The sequence below is a fragment of the Herpailurus yagouaroundi genome, unplaced genomic scaffold, assembly GCF_014898765.1.
Source record: "Herpailurus yagouaroundi ecotype Mexico unplaced genomic scaffold, PumYag 203, whole genome shotgun sequence".
Lineage (NCBI taxonomy): Eukaryota > Metazoa > Chordata > Mammalia > Carnivora > Felidae > Herpailurus > Herpailurus yagouaroundi.
The window spans coordinates 14,758,629-14,775,106 of NW_024412434.1; the positions used below are offsets into that span (position 1 = coordinate 14,758,629).

At 40.2% G+C, this 16,478-nt stretch overlaps 1 protein-coding gene across 1 annotated transcript in view; it reads left to right on the forward strand.

The window, feature by feature from the left end:
- Positions 1–323: 323 nt before the first annotated feature.
- Positions 324–16,478, forward strand: part of NEBL (nebulette) — a 116,989-nt gene continuing 100,834 nt past the window's right edge. The window contains 5 exon segments of the mRNA XM_040451267.1: positions 324–582; positions 674–745; positions 7,713–7,817; positions 9,504–9,614; positions 16,180–16,290. Of these exon segments, the coding sequence (XP_040307201.1) occupies positions 505–582; positions 674–745; positions 7,713–7,817; positions 9,504–9,614; positions 16,180–16,290 (477 nt within the window). The 5' untranslated portion in view covers positions 324–504.

Here is a 16,478-nt window from a genome sequence, read left to right on the forward strand (position 1 = left end):
ATGTCTGATATTCCAGTGAAAGCTTTATTTAGATGGAGTCGAGAAATCTTCGAGATAACAGGCTTTTGACTGTGCTATCTGGAGTGTTATAGCTGAGTCGTGTTCCCAGAAAAAGATCGTTAAGTCTCTTTCAAACTATTGTATGAATGCATTAAATTGGCGAAATAGAAATAAATGGTCTCTTTCGGATTCCTTTCCAAGTTTAGAGAATGTTGACTTTAAAAGGTTACGAAGCCGAATTTTGCCTGTTAAAGTGGTATTTCCACTTGGGGGGCTGGCCCTGGCCGACCTCCGCAATCCTGTTCTATCCACTCACATGCGGTTGTGATAAGGAGAGTGAAGTGTAAGCTAAATTGGGACGAGGCCTGGGCAAGGACATTTCTGCCCGAACACCGGAGACTCCAAGGTCTCAAGGGTGCTGAAGTACAGAAAAAGGGGCTGTCCTAGTGAATTAGAAAAACAAAACAAGACAAAACGAAGCACCTCTAGATGTAAAAAGTAAAAATGGGGGTCCCTGTATTTGAGGATGTAAACGATGAAGCTGAAGAGGAAAAAACAGGGGAAGAAGAAAATGAAGACACGGTGAGTAGGAAGGCATCTGCCGAGGAAGGGTATTTGTTCCTCAAAGTTGATCGTTAGAAAAAATGTCTCCTTTCCTTGTTTTTCTGGACAGGTATTCTTTAAGCCTGCGATTGAAGACCTCAGCATGGAATTGGCCAAAAAATGCACCAGACTCATTAGTGACGTAAGTGGCTTAAGTAATTTTTGTCTTCCTTTGCGCTGTGTGTATGGCACTATGATGTCACAGAATCATCGAGTTGGGGACAAAACATCGAAGTCCTCTGTTAAAACACAATTGTTTTTCAGATCATAGAAACGAAGTCCAGAAGTTTTCGCTGATTCCTTCAAGGTCACCTGTTCAGAGAATTTCTGTAGGGAGCAGGTGTCTGTGTTCCTAATCCAGAATGCTGTCTCTTATGAATTTCGTTGTCATGCTGGTATGAAATCATAAAGCATTGAATTTCAGGGCACTTTCCTTGTGCGAACCCCAAAGCCTTCTTAGTTTGTACGGTGGTGTAATTTGTTTCGGGGGGATCTCTGTCTAAATGAATGGAAGTTTATTTATTTATTTATTTAATTTTAATTTTTTTTTTTTTTTATAAAATTTTTTTTTCAACGTTTATTTATTTTTGGGACAGAGAGAGACAGAGCATGAACGGGGGAGGGGCAGAGAGAGAGGGAGACACAGAATCGGAAACAGGCTCCAGGCTCTGAGCCATCAGCCCAGAGCCTGACGCGGGGCTCGAACTCACGGACCGCGAGATCGTGACCTGGCTGAAGTCGGAGGCTCAACCGACTGCGCCATCCAGGCGCCCCTAAATGAATGGAGGTTTAGAAAACATTTTGGGGATTTTTTGAGGGCTTTGATAAATGCAATAGTTTTCTAAACTATTTCCAAACCAGGAAAACAAACCATATATATACTTGTATGTACATAGTGTGCATTTACAATTTTGGATTTATGGATTACCGAGCGGCACGTTAAGAACCGTGAACTAGATGATGATGGTATGAGTAAAAAGAAGCATTTTTCTTGTGACTCTTTTCATTAACTGAGATCAGCTTCTATTATATCTCCAGGGAATCTTAGGATTGTAGAATTATTTAACACACACGTGATTATGTATGGGCAAACCGGTAAATATGGAAGCTAGGATTCTAGAAGCCCAAGGAAAAAGGGTTGCTCACCAGGGAAGAGCATTTAGATGCTCATTAAAACGATTGTCAACTATTTGCTAGTACAGAGGGGAATAGGTGCCTGGGGCTGTAGAGAAGCGAGCCCAATACTGGCCATTTCCGTGGTAGTGAACCAGCAAAGTGATCAGAATATTTGCAAATGTTTGTTTTCAAAGGCGGTCAATCCAGGGAAGTGGGGTAGTGTGCCGGCAGGGTCTGGGCTGACTGGGCTCAGTTCCTCAAGGACACCATCTATTACGGTACGATTAGGTCATGGTAACGCGTCTGAAATGTTTAGTGAACTGCCTGGAACATTGTATGCACTCAAGAGATGTTAGCTGTTACTAACTCCTGAGTCTGTAAATTTATGTCTGTATCCATTCTGTCCCATTTTAGATACAACTCTGACTCCCTGTGGTTGGTCAGAAAGGGCCAGAGGATGGTGGGAATCATACGACTTCCATATATTTGACGTGTAATGTAATTGGATTTTAAATGGAGTATTTCTTTGTGCTATTACTTAATAGTCCTAAGCTACCGCGTGTGAAAGTTCCTCGTAAAACCATAAGAATGATAAAGTGATGACAACAACGAATCCATCCGCCTAGTTAAGATTTACTGAGTGACAGGCACAGCGGCCTCTGACGTAGATTCCATCGTTTTTCTCACTTTCGAGGTGAAGGAACGAAGGCTCAGAGAGGTTCACGTCTTGCTGGGTCACACAGTTAAGCAGCGGGGACAAGGAGTAAACACAAAGCCCTTTGGGCCTTAGCTACTCTGCTGTGCTTTCTCTCACTGTGGATTTCCGTGCAAAGTTTATCTTAGTTTTACTCTTATCTATTACTCTAGTATTGCTGATAGTAATGCTACCATTGAAAACCCTAAGTTCCAGAACTCTGGAAACAGTACATCTTCCAGCATTGTTATGTTTTTTATTAAAACAGAATTGTGGATGAGCTAAATTCTATAAACCGTTGGCACAGAAGTGGCAACTTCAGTTAGCAGGTGATTTTATTGGAGTTATTTTGGATGAGATAATTTCTCAGTGACTCTTCATTTATTTATTTTTGTTTTTTTAAATTTTTTTTAATGTTATTTATTTTTGAAGGCGAGAGAAGCAGAGCATGAGTGCGGCAGGAGCAGGGAGAGAGGGAGACACAGAATCTGAAGCAGGCTCCAGGCTCTGAGCTGTCAGCACAGAGCCCGAAGTGGGGCGCGAACTCACAGACTGTGAGATCATGACCTGACTGAAGTTGGTCGCTTAACCAACTAAGCCACCCAGGCATCCCTATTTATTTATTTATTTATTTATTTATTTATTTATTTATAATTTAATTTAATTTAATTTAATTTAATTTATCCCTATTTATTTTTTTAAAGTTCATTTATTTGAGAAAGACAGAGACGGTGCGAGTGGGGGAGGGGCATCCCAAGCAGCCTCCTCACTGTCAGCACAGAGTCCCACACGGGGGCTCGAACTCACGAAACCACAAGATCATGACCTGAGCCAAAACCAAGAGTCAGACGCCTCACTGACTGAGCCACCCAGGTGCCCCATTTTTCAGGGACTTTTAAACCGACCTGACGGTGAGGGGCATGGCTTTTTATCATTTTGCAAAGGCCAAAGCCATGTTATTTCACTTCCATGCAGGAGAAATCAAACACGTGGCCGTAATTTTTGTATATTATAGATCTGTGCGGCATAGCAGAATATCTTTATTACTTACATATTTAGATCATAGACTGTGGCCTAATTTATATCTGTGTACATGTTCACATTTTGTTTCAAAATAGAATTCTGTGTGTCTTAAGGTACTGGCTTAATTTTTGGAATTTATATATTTACCAAGGAATCATCTGGACAGTTACTTCTTTTTTTTTTTTTCTATTTATTTTTACTTTTGAGAGGTGGGGAGGGGCAGAGAGAGAGGGAGACACAGAATCCAAAGCAGGCTCCAGGCTCCAAGCTGTCAGCATAAAGCCCGGTGCAGGGCTCGAACTCACGAACTGCGAGAGCACGACCTGAGCCGAAGTCTGACGCTTAACTGACTGAGCCACCCGGGTGCTCCTACCTCTTTTGCTTCTAACACAAAAATGAAAAGAGGAGTTTGGACAATCGTTTTTTAAAAACAAATTTTAAGGTACACTTTCTGGACCAAGCAAAAGTTCTAGTTTTGAGAAGTTTGGTTAAAAAGTAAGGTGTATTACGAAACAGCCACTTCATTCACTGTGTGAATAAAGTGTGAGGCCGTTTTTCAGTTTGGTTTTTGGTTCCACCTAGTTTCTGCCTTTCACTTGCCCTGCTCATATTGTACAGTTTCCCTCTATGGAACTCACTTCCCAATCTTAAAGACACCTGGTCCTCTGAGGCCACCTCTTTTATTTTTCTGTTAACTATGTAATGCTTTTTATTTCTCCAGATATTCCCTCTCTCATTCTCTCTCTCTAGGCCTGTTAGTCAACTATCCAGTGAATTCTTTGAGTACGTCAAACCTGTCAAACCTGGCTATTGAGCCGTCAGAATCATTGATCCAGTGGCCTTTTGTGAGGTGGTCATAAAAAAATACTAGGTTAAAGGGGATGTTTTGGTACGTTTCTTGCAAATTAGGCAGCAAGAGTTTCTGCTGAGCGAGCGCAGCCACATCTGCACAAAGCCTGTGACTCAGTGTTTTGGTTCAAACCTTCCGAGGGTGGTCACTTGCATGGCAGCAGAAAGAACATTTTCCAGGCAACTGAGCATTGTTTGTTGTGGGTAAATCCTTCCAGCGCTGAAAACACTAGGTTCCGTGGCTACCCCTCCAGAGAGAGCCCCGACTGTGTGAAGAGAGTCTGGGACGGCAGATTTGCTTATGAGTGTCCCCCACCCCCCCTACCTCACAGTGATGGGGCCACAGTTCTTTCTTCCAGGGTTTGCTGCATTTAGCCAATATGGTTCCATTTGAGAAAAGACTTTGTCCGTACTTTTGGTTGAGTGCCTTAACAAGGAAATATCCTCGGACATTTCTACATTTGTCATCCACGTTCAGCCATTAGCTAACCTCATACCAAGAGACTGGGCTAAGTGAACAGATTTAACTCTAATTGTAGTTGAGACATGGCAGGATTCCTGGGCATGGTCAGAGCAGAAGCTAAATACTTGGGGTATCTTATTGATTATTAAGTCATCAACTTTTCCCACCTTTCCCCCCCTCAATTAGAAAGGAACTTGGATGGGGGTGCCTGAGTGCTTCAGTCGGTTGAGCATCCGACTCTTGACTGTGGCTCAGGTCATGGTCCCAGGGCTGTGGGATTGAGCCCTGCATCAGGCTCATCACTGAACATGGAGCCTGCTTGGCATTCTCTCTCTCCCTCTGCTTTTGCCCCCTGCTCACTCTCTCTTCCTAAAATGAATTAAAAAAACCGGAAAGTAACTTGCACAGGATCTCGGTTATGAGTGCAAGATGGCCATGAGTAATAGGCAAACCCTAGCACAGAGGCTTAACAAATAGGTGCGGTTTTTTATTTTCACATAATGACACCTGGAGGTAAGGGTCCAGTCTTGGTACAGTGGATGTTGTCAGTCCCTCAGGTTCCTTTCCCTCTGCTTTGTCATCATTAATTTGATGACCTTCTGATGACACCACTGCTGTTGCATCCCTGTGACGGGGGAAGGAAGAAGGTAGACGAGCAAAATGTCAAGGGATTGTGCCAGGAGGTCTCTCCCCTTTATTCCAGAGACACCAGGGACACTGCTGGGAAGACTTCTACAAATGTCCCCTGGCCAGAGCTGGGCACCGGGGGAGGCCGCTCACTTGCCAAGGGGAGGGAGCAAACCATGGCTGGTTTAGAGCAATTTGTCCTCTGACACTCGGACAGGGGCCTGGCTACTCTCATAAATACATTTGAGTTCTGTTATTGGGACAGAAAGGGGTCGCATAGGCAATCTAGCCAATAAATGGGGCCATGGCCATATTAGGAAGTAGCTGTCGACTCAGTGATTTTATTTCCCCTAGGATTTTGTGTCCCTTCTAGGTGTAGTTCCCTTTCATCTAGCTTTTTCCATGATCCCGGTATAGGAAGGCTAACAATACGTGACATTCTTTAGATAAAACTTTAAGTCATTTGCTTCTTGTCATTCATGTTGTAAAATTCACTACAAATACAATATGAGTGTCCATAAGCAAATCATACGTGTCCGTGTGTGTGTGTGTGTGTGTGTGTATCTTTTCAATAAAGACCAAAGAAAGGAACGGGGATCCCACTTAAGACTGAACCATTTGCCTGCACAGCGAAGGAAGGAAGCACTTCACCCTTATCCTGTGCGTTTGTCCTGAACATTCTGCTCAGGTCAGAGCTTATCGGGAGGCCCGTAGCCATAGTGCATACCACTGCAGTGAAGAATGTGGTGGCAAAAGATAAAAATAATGAGCCAAACTTAAGCCTAATGATAGGTTCTTTTCTCTCACACTTAATTATATAACGGGGCTACTTTTTTTTTTTTTCTCCTTATGATCAAAATAGCCTACTATTTATCATGCTGCCATTAACGGTTTAATTACTGGTGGCTGAGGAGGGTGATTTGCAGAGACCTAAAATTATGGCTAATCTCTGAGAAGAAAAAAGGTAATTTAGTGCTCAGATAAGATAAATATGTTCCAATGTTGATTTCAGGAACAAAGCAAATGTTTAATGCGGTAGGCGTCTGATACCTGAGTCGCAGCTGTGAGACACGGTATTTTGAAATAACTTTACTTAGTATGTTCATATCTGGTCGTACCCCAGGTCAAATTACATCCCTCACATCAGGTTGACATGTGGTAAAATCTCTAGGTAATGCTAATGTGCAAGCAGTGTTAGTCGTGCCCTTGAGGAACCAGGTAGGTATTCAACTGAACTTCACTTTTAGGTTCTAATTAGGGAGACCATGTAATGTATCATCTGACCTGGGACATGTTTTTCAGCCAAAGCGTTTACAGTGTTGGGTAGCCAAACATGACTTTATTACAGGGTGATGCAACTTGTAGCAAATTACCTTCATCCTCTCAACTAGTCATAAATTTTGCCTCGCCCGTTTTCAGATCGGGTGGCAACTGGTGTGACAGGGCGGACAGGGCCTTGTCCGCAGATCCTGACTTCTTTTCAGCTCATGTGTTCATGCAGGGTCTACCCGCAGAGTGACAATTCTGGCCCCTCCTTAAGGGGAAAGGACTGACTCATTTTACTGCGGGGGGTGAGAGCACAGATGTGTGTGCTCAGCTCAGCCTCTCTGGCCTTTGTCTCGGGCACCTGCCTGCCCGTGGCATTCTGGAGTGGTCTCCTCCACCAGGTGGCAAGCTTTCAGGGCTCCGTCTGCTCCTGTCGGGTGAGGGGAGGCAGCTGGGGAGGCCTGTGGGTGCTCATAAATTCGGTAAGTTTGACTTGAGCAGAATTAATCAGTAAAGGAAGCTCATTGTGGCCACAGTTTGAGCCCCTTCCTCTAATCCAGCACGGAATGATGCTAACGGGAATCTCCACTTCTTTGGCTTCTGCCGCTCCTTCTTAATTGGTTACATCCCTCCCGATGGCTACTTGTTCTAAGCCTAGAGGTAGGCAGCTAGGTTTCTGTTTGATTGTAGGCTTACCCGTGTCGTCAGGGGCTTGAAAGTAACGATAAACTAGGACACCTGTCGAATGAAAGAGGAGTGTGTGGTAATAGGCTGAGCAAGCCGGGCAGACAGGACCCACGGTCAACGGGAGTCCACCAACGTGACCCTTGATGATAACGGGATGCTTCCTTACTTAAGCAACAGTCTTTCTGTCCTGTGTCTCATCACCCTTGCAGGTCTGTGTTAGATACCTGTGTATGTGATTTGGCTGGTGTCGAGCATTTTTCCTCATTTGAGTATTTCCTTCAGAAAACGGGCTTTCTCAAGTAATTCTCATTCTCCTCTTCAAAAAAGGACCATTCAAATGGTTTTTCCTCTTTCTTGTCTTATGCCAGTTATTCTCTCTTTTAGATTCATTATAAAGAAGAATATAAAAAGTCTAAGGACAAGTGTACGTTTGTGCCTGACACGCCCATGCTAAACCATGTAAAAAACATTGGTGCTTTTATTTCTGAGGTAAGGCACCCAAACTTTCAGAATGGCTTGCATTTTCATTTTCTGTTTGTGTAGATAAAAGTCTATGCGTTAAAATTAGAGAATAATAGTTTTGAGAGCACCACTGAATGTTGGCAATATCTATATAATCATGTAATTCTACACACAATGTCAATTAACTCTAAGGTTGACATATTTTATTATATATGTTTCATATATATATATGTTTCATATATATATGTTTCATATGTATATATATATATATATATATATATGTTTCATATGTATGTAGGACTACTCTTGAAAAGAAAGATTTTATTCAATAGGTAGAAAGTCCTGGAAAAATTGTTTTAGAAGTTCCATTATTTTATTTCCGGAGAGGTGTATTAGATATAAATTGTTGAATATCATTTTGAAAATCAGTAAAATTTACCAGCTGATTCTATACAATGTAGTATCTTTGGTAAGTAATTTTAAATCAATTTCAACCATTTTTGAGTAGGATCAGTTCAACAGAGACACTTACGAAATCACAGAGTGAGGAATGCACTCCATTCATTTTCCAGCTGAAAAATCATATAGTCTCTTTCTGAGAGCATTTCAAGCTACAGTTTATTCTGCATTGTAAAGCACACTATTAACAATGATATCTGTGAGAAGGCATTTCTGTAGTCTGTGACTAGATCACTTAGAAAAGATAAATGTGAAACAAGGATGAGTGAAATCGTATTGTAATTGACTGACCTCTAGTGTTTCGTCAGCTATGTTGGAAAAAGATCAACATGATGTTCTTGGGATTGTTTTCCCTCACGTGAAAACATTTTGCGAACTGGCAAATTTTCTTTTATTAAACACCCAGCTCCAAAGAGTTGTGAGAACACGAGGTTTACACCTTGTCTACGCTTGATAAACCCACACTCAAATCTAGCCCCGAGTGGGAGCTATAGAGTGTGGAGACACGTGGTTTTGTTTGTTTGCGTTAGCTGTTATTTCTCCGGTGCAGAGACTCTCTTGATGTCTTTAATTCCTGATGGATTCTTTCTCCTGAAGGAGTTAACTGCAGAGCAAGGAAAAAAGGAAAAAAAAAAAAAAAAAGGAAGTGGACAATCTGTTGTGTTACTTTGAACCTAATCTTCCTGAGGGAGACGGTGAATGAAATGAGTCTTTCTTTTTATGAGTAATGAATGTTTGGGATCACTTAGAGACGGTGCAGATTGGAGGTGGGAAGGCACAGAAACAGCACCCTCACTGCCCACCCCCCCCATCTCTGCTGCAGTCGTGGTAGAAGGAGGTTAAAAACATTTGAATAAAGGAACACTGTGCATTCGGGTTCTAGACAGTACACTCTAACAACTTGTGTTTTCTGGAATAGCTCACTTGTCTCATTTTTCTCATGTTTTTCTTTGCTGATCAAACATTTGAAACTCTCAATATATACAAACAGATTTACTTTTAGAAACGTGCACGGGTTTAAATAGAAAAATAGTCATTATTTCCTTGAGCGTCTAATTTAAAGCTTTTTCCGCGATACATTGGATTTATCTCTGTTCGGAATATGTTCTTCAGCCTCGTATCTAAGGTTCAAATGGTCTTCGGGTTTTTAAATTAATTCTGTTTCTGAAGAAAGTGGGCTTTTATTCTCTTTCAATATTCACAGTGAAAAAAAAAAGTAATACTTATTTTTTTTCCCTTTTTCCCCCTCTGTAGGCAAAATACAAAGGCGCCGTTAAGAAGAGTCTTTCCAATTCTCTCTATAGGCAGATGCCAGCCACAATTGATAGTGTCTTTGCAAGAGAAGTTACCCAGCTTCAGAGTGAGGTGTGGTTTTCCTAAATTGTTATAATTATATATATATAAAATTGTATATATTTATTATATATATTTATTATGTTTATAATTATATATTATTTATTATATATATAATTATATATATTAATCATAGACATATATGAATTTAACTTAATATAATTAGTATCTTAAAATATATTAATATTTAAAATATTTAAAATGTATATTTAAATATATTTAGCAAAAAGGTTGTTTATCTTGGGTCTCACAAACTGAATGAAAATTAGAAGCTGCTCATTGATGTGCTGTCAGGAGTCACTGGTGGAGTCACAGAACATGAAAAGGACAGGCAAATTTGTCATCACCCGATGCTGTTTTTCCTAATCCCAGTCACAACTCTTAATAGAGCAAAGTTTGATCTAATTAGGACAGCTTACTTAGGTTGAAATCTTACAGCAAATATTAAAGGGTTAATGGTTAAATTCAGAATCCACAGGCCTGTGCTTCCTCAGTTAGGCAAGCGGTTCCTAAATTTCCTTTTCCGTGGATTATGGTTTCCATGTAGAGTACCTCAGCTGGAAATGGCCATTTCAGTGGTTGCACGGTGCAGGGGAAATTAAGGACTGTCATCCTATAAACCCATTTTGAATCCAGAAGAGTAATTTCCCCCTTTTGTACATTAAGACATAAGGAATATGTAATGCATTTCATTTGTTGTATTTCTTAAAATAGAACTTCAAAATAGAGTATTTCACCTCTCTCTCACCCACCTACTGTTTCGTTTTCTTCATAGCGCAGTTTGTTTGTTTGTGTTTTTAATGTTTTAACTTCATTAATCTGTTCCTGGTTCCCTAAGTGACATGAGAGCAGGGACCTCACATGTCTTGTTCTCTGTTCTACCCCCGAGCTTAGAATATTCCTTGGCAGACAGGGGGATATTCAGTAAATACTTGTAAAATGGATTTTGTTGAACTTGTTGATTCCTTTGGTAAGGAAATGTTTCCTTTTACATAGTTCATACGTAAACTTTTTGCTACATTTTAGGTTAAAAATAATAGTGAACACATAGATGTGCTTACTGTGTGTCCGGGGCCGTTCTCTGCATTTTACATATATTTGCATAACATAATCCCCATAACTATACTCTCTGAGAGAGTCTCACTTCGGAGTTGTGGAACCTGAAACAGAGGAGCTAAGGAACTTACCTGAGATCATACAGCCAATAAATGGCGAAGCCAGCGCATGAATGTGGATCCAGGGTCTGGGCTGTTAACCACACACTGTTACCACCTCTTTTTACCACTGTTTTTCATATTCAAAAAGTTTACTTCTTCCTTCGGAATCTTTTTAAAGTAGAGGATAATTTAAAAATAGTCTGAAAATAAAGTGCTCTTGAAAACGACTGAACATCGTTATCTTTTGCAGAACATTTCTAAGTACCTGATTATTACAAATTTAAATGTCTGCTGTGTACTCAGCTTAGCAGTAAGCGCACCTCAGCTGCACAACACGAGGCTAAAAATATATGATATCAGGGTTTGGCATGGCTGACCATGACTAATGTGCCCCCTTTTTTTCCTTGCCAATATCTGATCACCTACCCACTTACCGATAATACAGACTATTCTGTAAAGCAAATCAGTACACTTGATATGTGACAAACAACAGTTATGCAAGAGAGGAAGAATATTCTTTTTTCTAAAAAAATTATGTTTATTTTTGAGAGAGAAAGGCAGGATGCAAGTGGGGAGGGGCATAGAGAGGAAGACACAGAATCCGAAGCAGGCTCCAGGCTCTGAGCTGTCAGCACAAAGCCCGACGCGGGGCTTGGGCACACGAACCACGAGATCATGACCTGAGCCGAAGTCCGACGCTTAACCGACTGAGCGCCCCAGGAATATTCTATTCTTAGTTTTATACTTGGGAAGGTAACGTTGTCAGGTATTTACATCCTCACTGCTATGAAAATGTACAACTTTTCTCACCTTGTTATGGCAGAAACAGAACTATAGTACATAAACACATGCAACATAGAGCTTAACGTGAAAGATAATCCATAGTGTATATTGTAGAATCTTTATTTTCCCTCCAGAATAAGTTGTCACTTACATTGTTAACATGTGTTATATGCATAGCACATGTTAAGGAGAGTGTGCACCCTGGGAAAGACATGTATGTGCCCCCAGCACTGCCCACTATTGTAATTAGTCACTGAACTTGTGAGGAGGAAAAAACCTGGATTCTGGATAAAGCATCTATTTCAATGGAATAATGTAATGTAAGAACCTGTCAGTGTGATGTAATCACATTTCTTGAGATTTGTGTAAATCAGTTTTATTGTTGTTAAGATTAAAGTTCTCAGAGCTTACTGGGTAAGAAGACTGGCAAGAAAGTAAAACTATTTGACAGTGTCTGAAAAAATTAAACAACTAACCTTTTACTGTGTCCAGATAGTATCGGATTTGTGGTAGGCTAAATTAGAGTATTAGATAGATTCTGGAAGTTCATGGTGTTCTGGGTTCTAATGAAAAGTCTCCTTAAACTTAGGACACTGGATCAAAATATTATGCTAAAATCAATTTGCAGACATTGTCAGATGCTTTCATTCAAACTAGAATAAGGTGAGATTAGCTAGATTAATGCTCCTTATAGAAAACGACTAAGAGGAAGAAATATCTTTTAAAAAAAGAGAGAAAGATGTAGAGGGTTTTGGATGCCATTTTATTAGATATCCTCCCCACCCACCCCTTACAAATTTTATGAATGAAGACCACAAAGAAAGTTTCTGGAAATGCATGGACCATGCCATGGAATGGTGAGATCCTTCTCACCAGGGCTTTTTCACGCAGAGGCTCAATAATCTCTTATCACAGAAGTAATACAGGCTACTCAGGTGTCTGAACTCAGGAGATGTTTGACAGCCTACATTTTATCTGTAGTGGCTACAGGGTCCTGCCTCAGGAGCCTCCGAGGTGTCTATGCTATGGGGTTAGAAGTGCCATTTACCCAGACAGTAGTTCTAAAATCTACTGGAAGTTAGAAATGTATACAGATCTCGTGTATATATGTGGCATAAATATATACTATCTCATCAAATGTATAGGATAAACGTATACACTACTTTTATAAACATATTTATATATATGTGTACAAGACTATTGCACGGTGGGGCACCTGGGTGGCTCAGTCAGCTAAGCACCCAACTCTTGGTTTTGGCTCAGGTCACGATCTCACCGTTTGTGGGATCAAGCCCTGCATCGGGCTCTTGGCTAACAGTGCAGAGCCTGCTTGGAAATCTCTCTCTCTCCCCCTGTCTCTCTGCCCCTCCCTGGCGCGCGCTCTCTCTCTCTCTCTCTCTCTCAATAAATAAATAAACATTAAAAAAAAAAAAAAGACTATTGCAAGTTGTCCTCCATTAGTTAGGTATCCAGTACCCAAGTGGCTTTAATTGTCAAGGTATGAAGAAAACAGTGTTAATTTAGGGAGATGCCACACCATAATGACAAATCCTACGAAATCAAATTTATCGGAAAATTGATTGGCTTGACATAATTTTCCATTAGCTACTCTAAGTATGAAAATTAATATGATAAATTAAAGTTCGGCTGCCTCCAATTTGATGTAATCTTAATTCTAAACTGGTGCTTAGTGGCAGCTATAAATGAAATGACTTTTAATGCTGCAGCGAGAAAATTACACAGCCTTTTAAAGAAAGGGTTCTTTTTAAAATTGTGCTTGATGACTCGCCATTTCTATGATAACCCACTAAGTGATCAGCTGCATCGGTTATGTTTATAAAGTCACAAGTAATACAAATTAGACCAGGCACCCAGAAAAGAAGAAATAGTACGTGCTATCTCCTTTTATTTAAGAAGAAGAAACACATCTGATAAAAGTTTCTTCTTGGCTTAATAGACCTGGCCACCCATTAAACTCTTCCTCCTTTCCCCCAAAGTTATAATATAGAATGTAATGAAACTGACATAATGGTCTTTGTCGACTTAAATGGTGGTTCTTAATGGGTTTCCTGTTTAACATAACTAATTGGTGAAAATGTAAAGGTATGTTCATGAGAATTAGATATCCTGATGGGTTAAGTCAGTGGACAGATACTAACAAGATGAATCGTCCCTGGAATAACATGGGGTGCTGTGTGTAAGTCCTGATAATCAACTAGACATGCAAGATTGGATGTGAGAACAGAGCAGGGCAGAACCGAACAAGACTTAAGGGCATTAGTTGACAGAAATCTCAACATCGCTGTCGAAAGGAAAACATTGTCATCTATGGGTACGTGAGTAATAGCGTATAGCACGGAAGAGGTCATAACCTGGCTTGGACAGTTCTAATTAGGAGAGGTCAGACCATATCTGGAACATTCTGGGCATGTTAAGAAAGAGATGGCCTAATTGTAAATTGTGCAGAGGAGGGCATTTAGGGGTATAGGGCCTCAGGACCTTACTCTGTGCAGATGGTCTGGAGGAATGGAAGTCATTGATAGCTGTGCACCTACATTTGAAGTTCTGTCCTGAGCTAGACTCCTGCATGGCTTCCAGGGGAAGACAGATGGGGGTTTCATTAAAGGAGGAACTTGGTATCCCAGCTTTCAGGATTTAGAGACTGTGATGCCCCAGGGTGAGTTCTCTTTCATGTAGAAGTTTTCAAGAAGAACTTGGTAGGGGAGCCAGAGAGGGGATTTAAATATTAATGGTTGCAACAGGTGACTTTCTTTTTTTATTGTAAACTTCAATGATTTTATTTTTAAAAATTAGTTTTACAATTATCACTTTAATTCTCCAGACAAGTATATTATATCTAAGGTAAACAAGTGGTTAATAGTGTTTATTAAGACCCATGAGGAGTTTGAGTTCATGAGAATATTTATTTTTATTAAATTTTTTTAACGTTTATTAATTTTTGAGAGAGAGAGAGAGAGAGAGAGCACACGTGCACATGTGAGTAGGGAAGGGGCAGAGAGAGGGAGACACAGAATCCCAAGCAGGCTCCAGGCTCTGAGCTGTCAACACAGAGCCCGATGCAGGGCTCAAACCCACGAGACGTGAGATCATGACCTGAGTGGAAGTCGGATGCTCAATCGACTGAACCACCCAGGTGCCTCAATTTTTATTTATTGATTTTGTATTTAAAGTTTATTTACTTTGAGAGAGAGCTCGGGAGCAAGTGGGAGAGGGGCAGAGAGAGAGAGAGAGAGAGAGAGAGAGAGAGAATCCCAGGAAGGCTGCATACTGTCAGCACAGAGCCCAACGCCGGGCTTGATCCCACGAACTGTGAGACCGTGACCTGAGCCGAAATCAAGATTTGGACACATAACTGACTGAGTCAACCAGGCACCCCATTTTTTTTTAAAGTTGAGAATATTTAATAAACTCATTTATTCATGCATTCGCCAAGCATTTATTGACTTCTATACTCCATCATTCACTATGATAGACACAGGATATTAAAAGATATCTAAGAAGATACAGACATCGCTGTTAAGGAGCTTGTATTAGTAAAAAGTTTTCCTCAAGTTTAGCTGTATTCCTTTTCATTAAAAATTAGATCTTGTTTTGTTCTTGGTGAATACTCTTCTAGTTTTTCTCTTCAAATTGTCTTTATTCTCTTGTTTCAAGTTATTCTAACTCTATAAATATTTTCGTATTAAAGAACTTTTAATATATATTTAAAACTAATTTTAAAATCATTCATTCATTCCTGTTTTATTTTCGTTCGTTCATTCATTGAGCCAATAGTCATTCTTCCTTACTTTATGCCAGCACTATTTTGGGTTCTGAGCATTCAGTGAGCTAAGCAGTTATGTTCTAGTGAGGGAAGACCGAAAATCAGTAATTCTACAAAAAATGAGAGTAATTGAAAATTGCTAGGGAGAGACATAGGATTATAGAATAGACTAGGGGGAAGGGGTTTGTTTGTTGCCTTCTGGATCTTCTTTTTTCTAACTCTGTTGTTGAGTTTGGTTACTTCCATTTTCGAAGCAATCTTTCTCACGCCTTCTCTCCATCCCAGGAGGAAACAGATTGGAGTGATAGCAATGGATAGTGTTGGCATGATGCTTGTTTCTCTCCCAGAGGACATTATCTCAGAAATCTGCCCGCATGTTATATTTTCTCCCAAAGGTTAGGGCGTTTCATGAGGTTTATGTTATAATATAACTGTGCCTACGGAAAGTCATAACAACTAATTAAAAGATGAAAAAATTCACCTATAAATGTCTGATCATTTCCCCCCACCGTGTCAGTTGCTTTCCCAAGATTTAAACCTTGGACATTTATGACCCCCAAAGGCTCATAGATTTGGAAGGTTTCCCAAAACCGTAGCTGAGATTCAAGCGAGCTGCATATGGGTGGGAGTTTCAGCATACGGAGTTTTGAAATCAACAGTGAAGAATTAGAATTACAATTCTAACCTGAAGCACTAACATTAAAGCACTGTGTATACTCTCTCATAGAAGCTTAGGTGACTATGTCCATCATGATGGTATTCAAAAACACAAACTTCTAGCGAAAACACTGAACTTTAACAGGTAAGAATTTAACATCCCCTGAATGAAACTAACTGATGTGTGTTTTTTAAGGTTGCCTATAAGCAGAAACATGATGCTGGCAGAGGATTCTCAGATTATGCTCATATGAAGGAGCCACCCGAGATCAAACATGCCATGGAGGTCAATAAACACCAGAGTAATGTAAGGAAGCCATCCCTCGTGATTTTCTGGGGAATTGTAGTTCACCACATGAGGGCTAATGGATATGTTGTCAAAATTTAATTATTACAGCTCTCCTATTCAAAAAGGACTATAAAATTTCTTTTTCTTTTCTTTTCTTTCTTTCTTTCTTTCTTTCTTTCTTTCTTTCTTTCTTTCTTTCTTCTTTC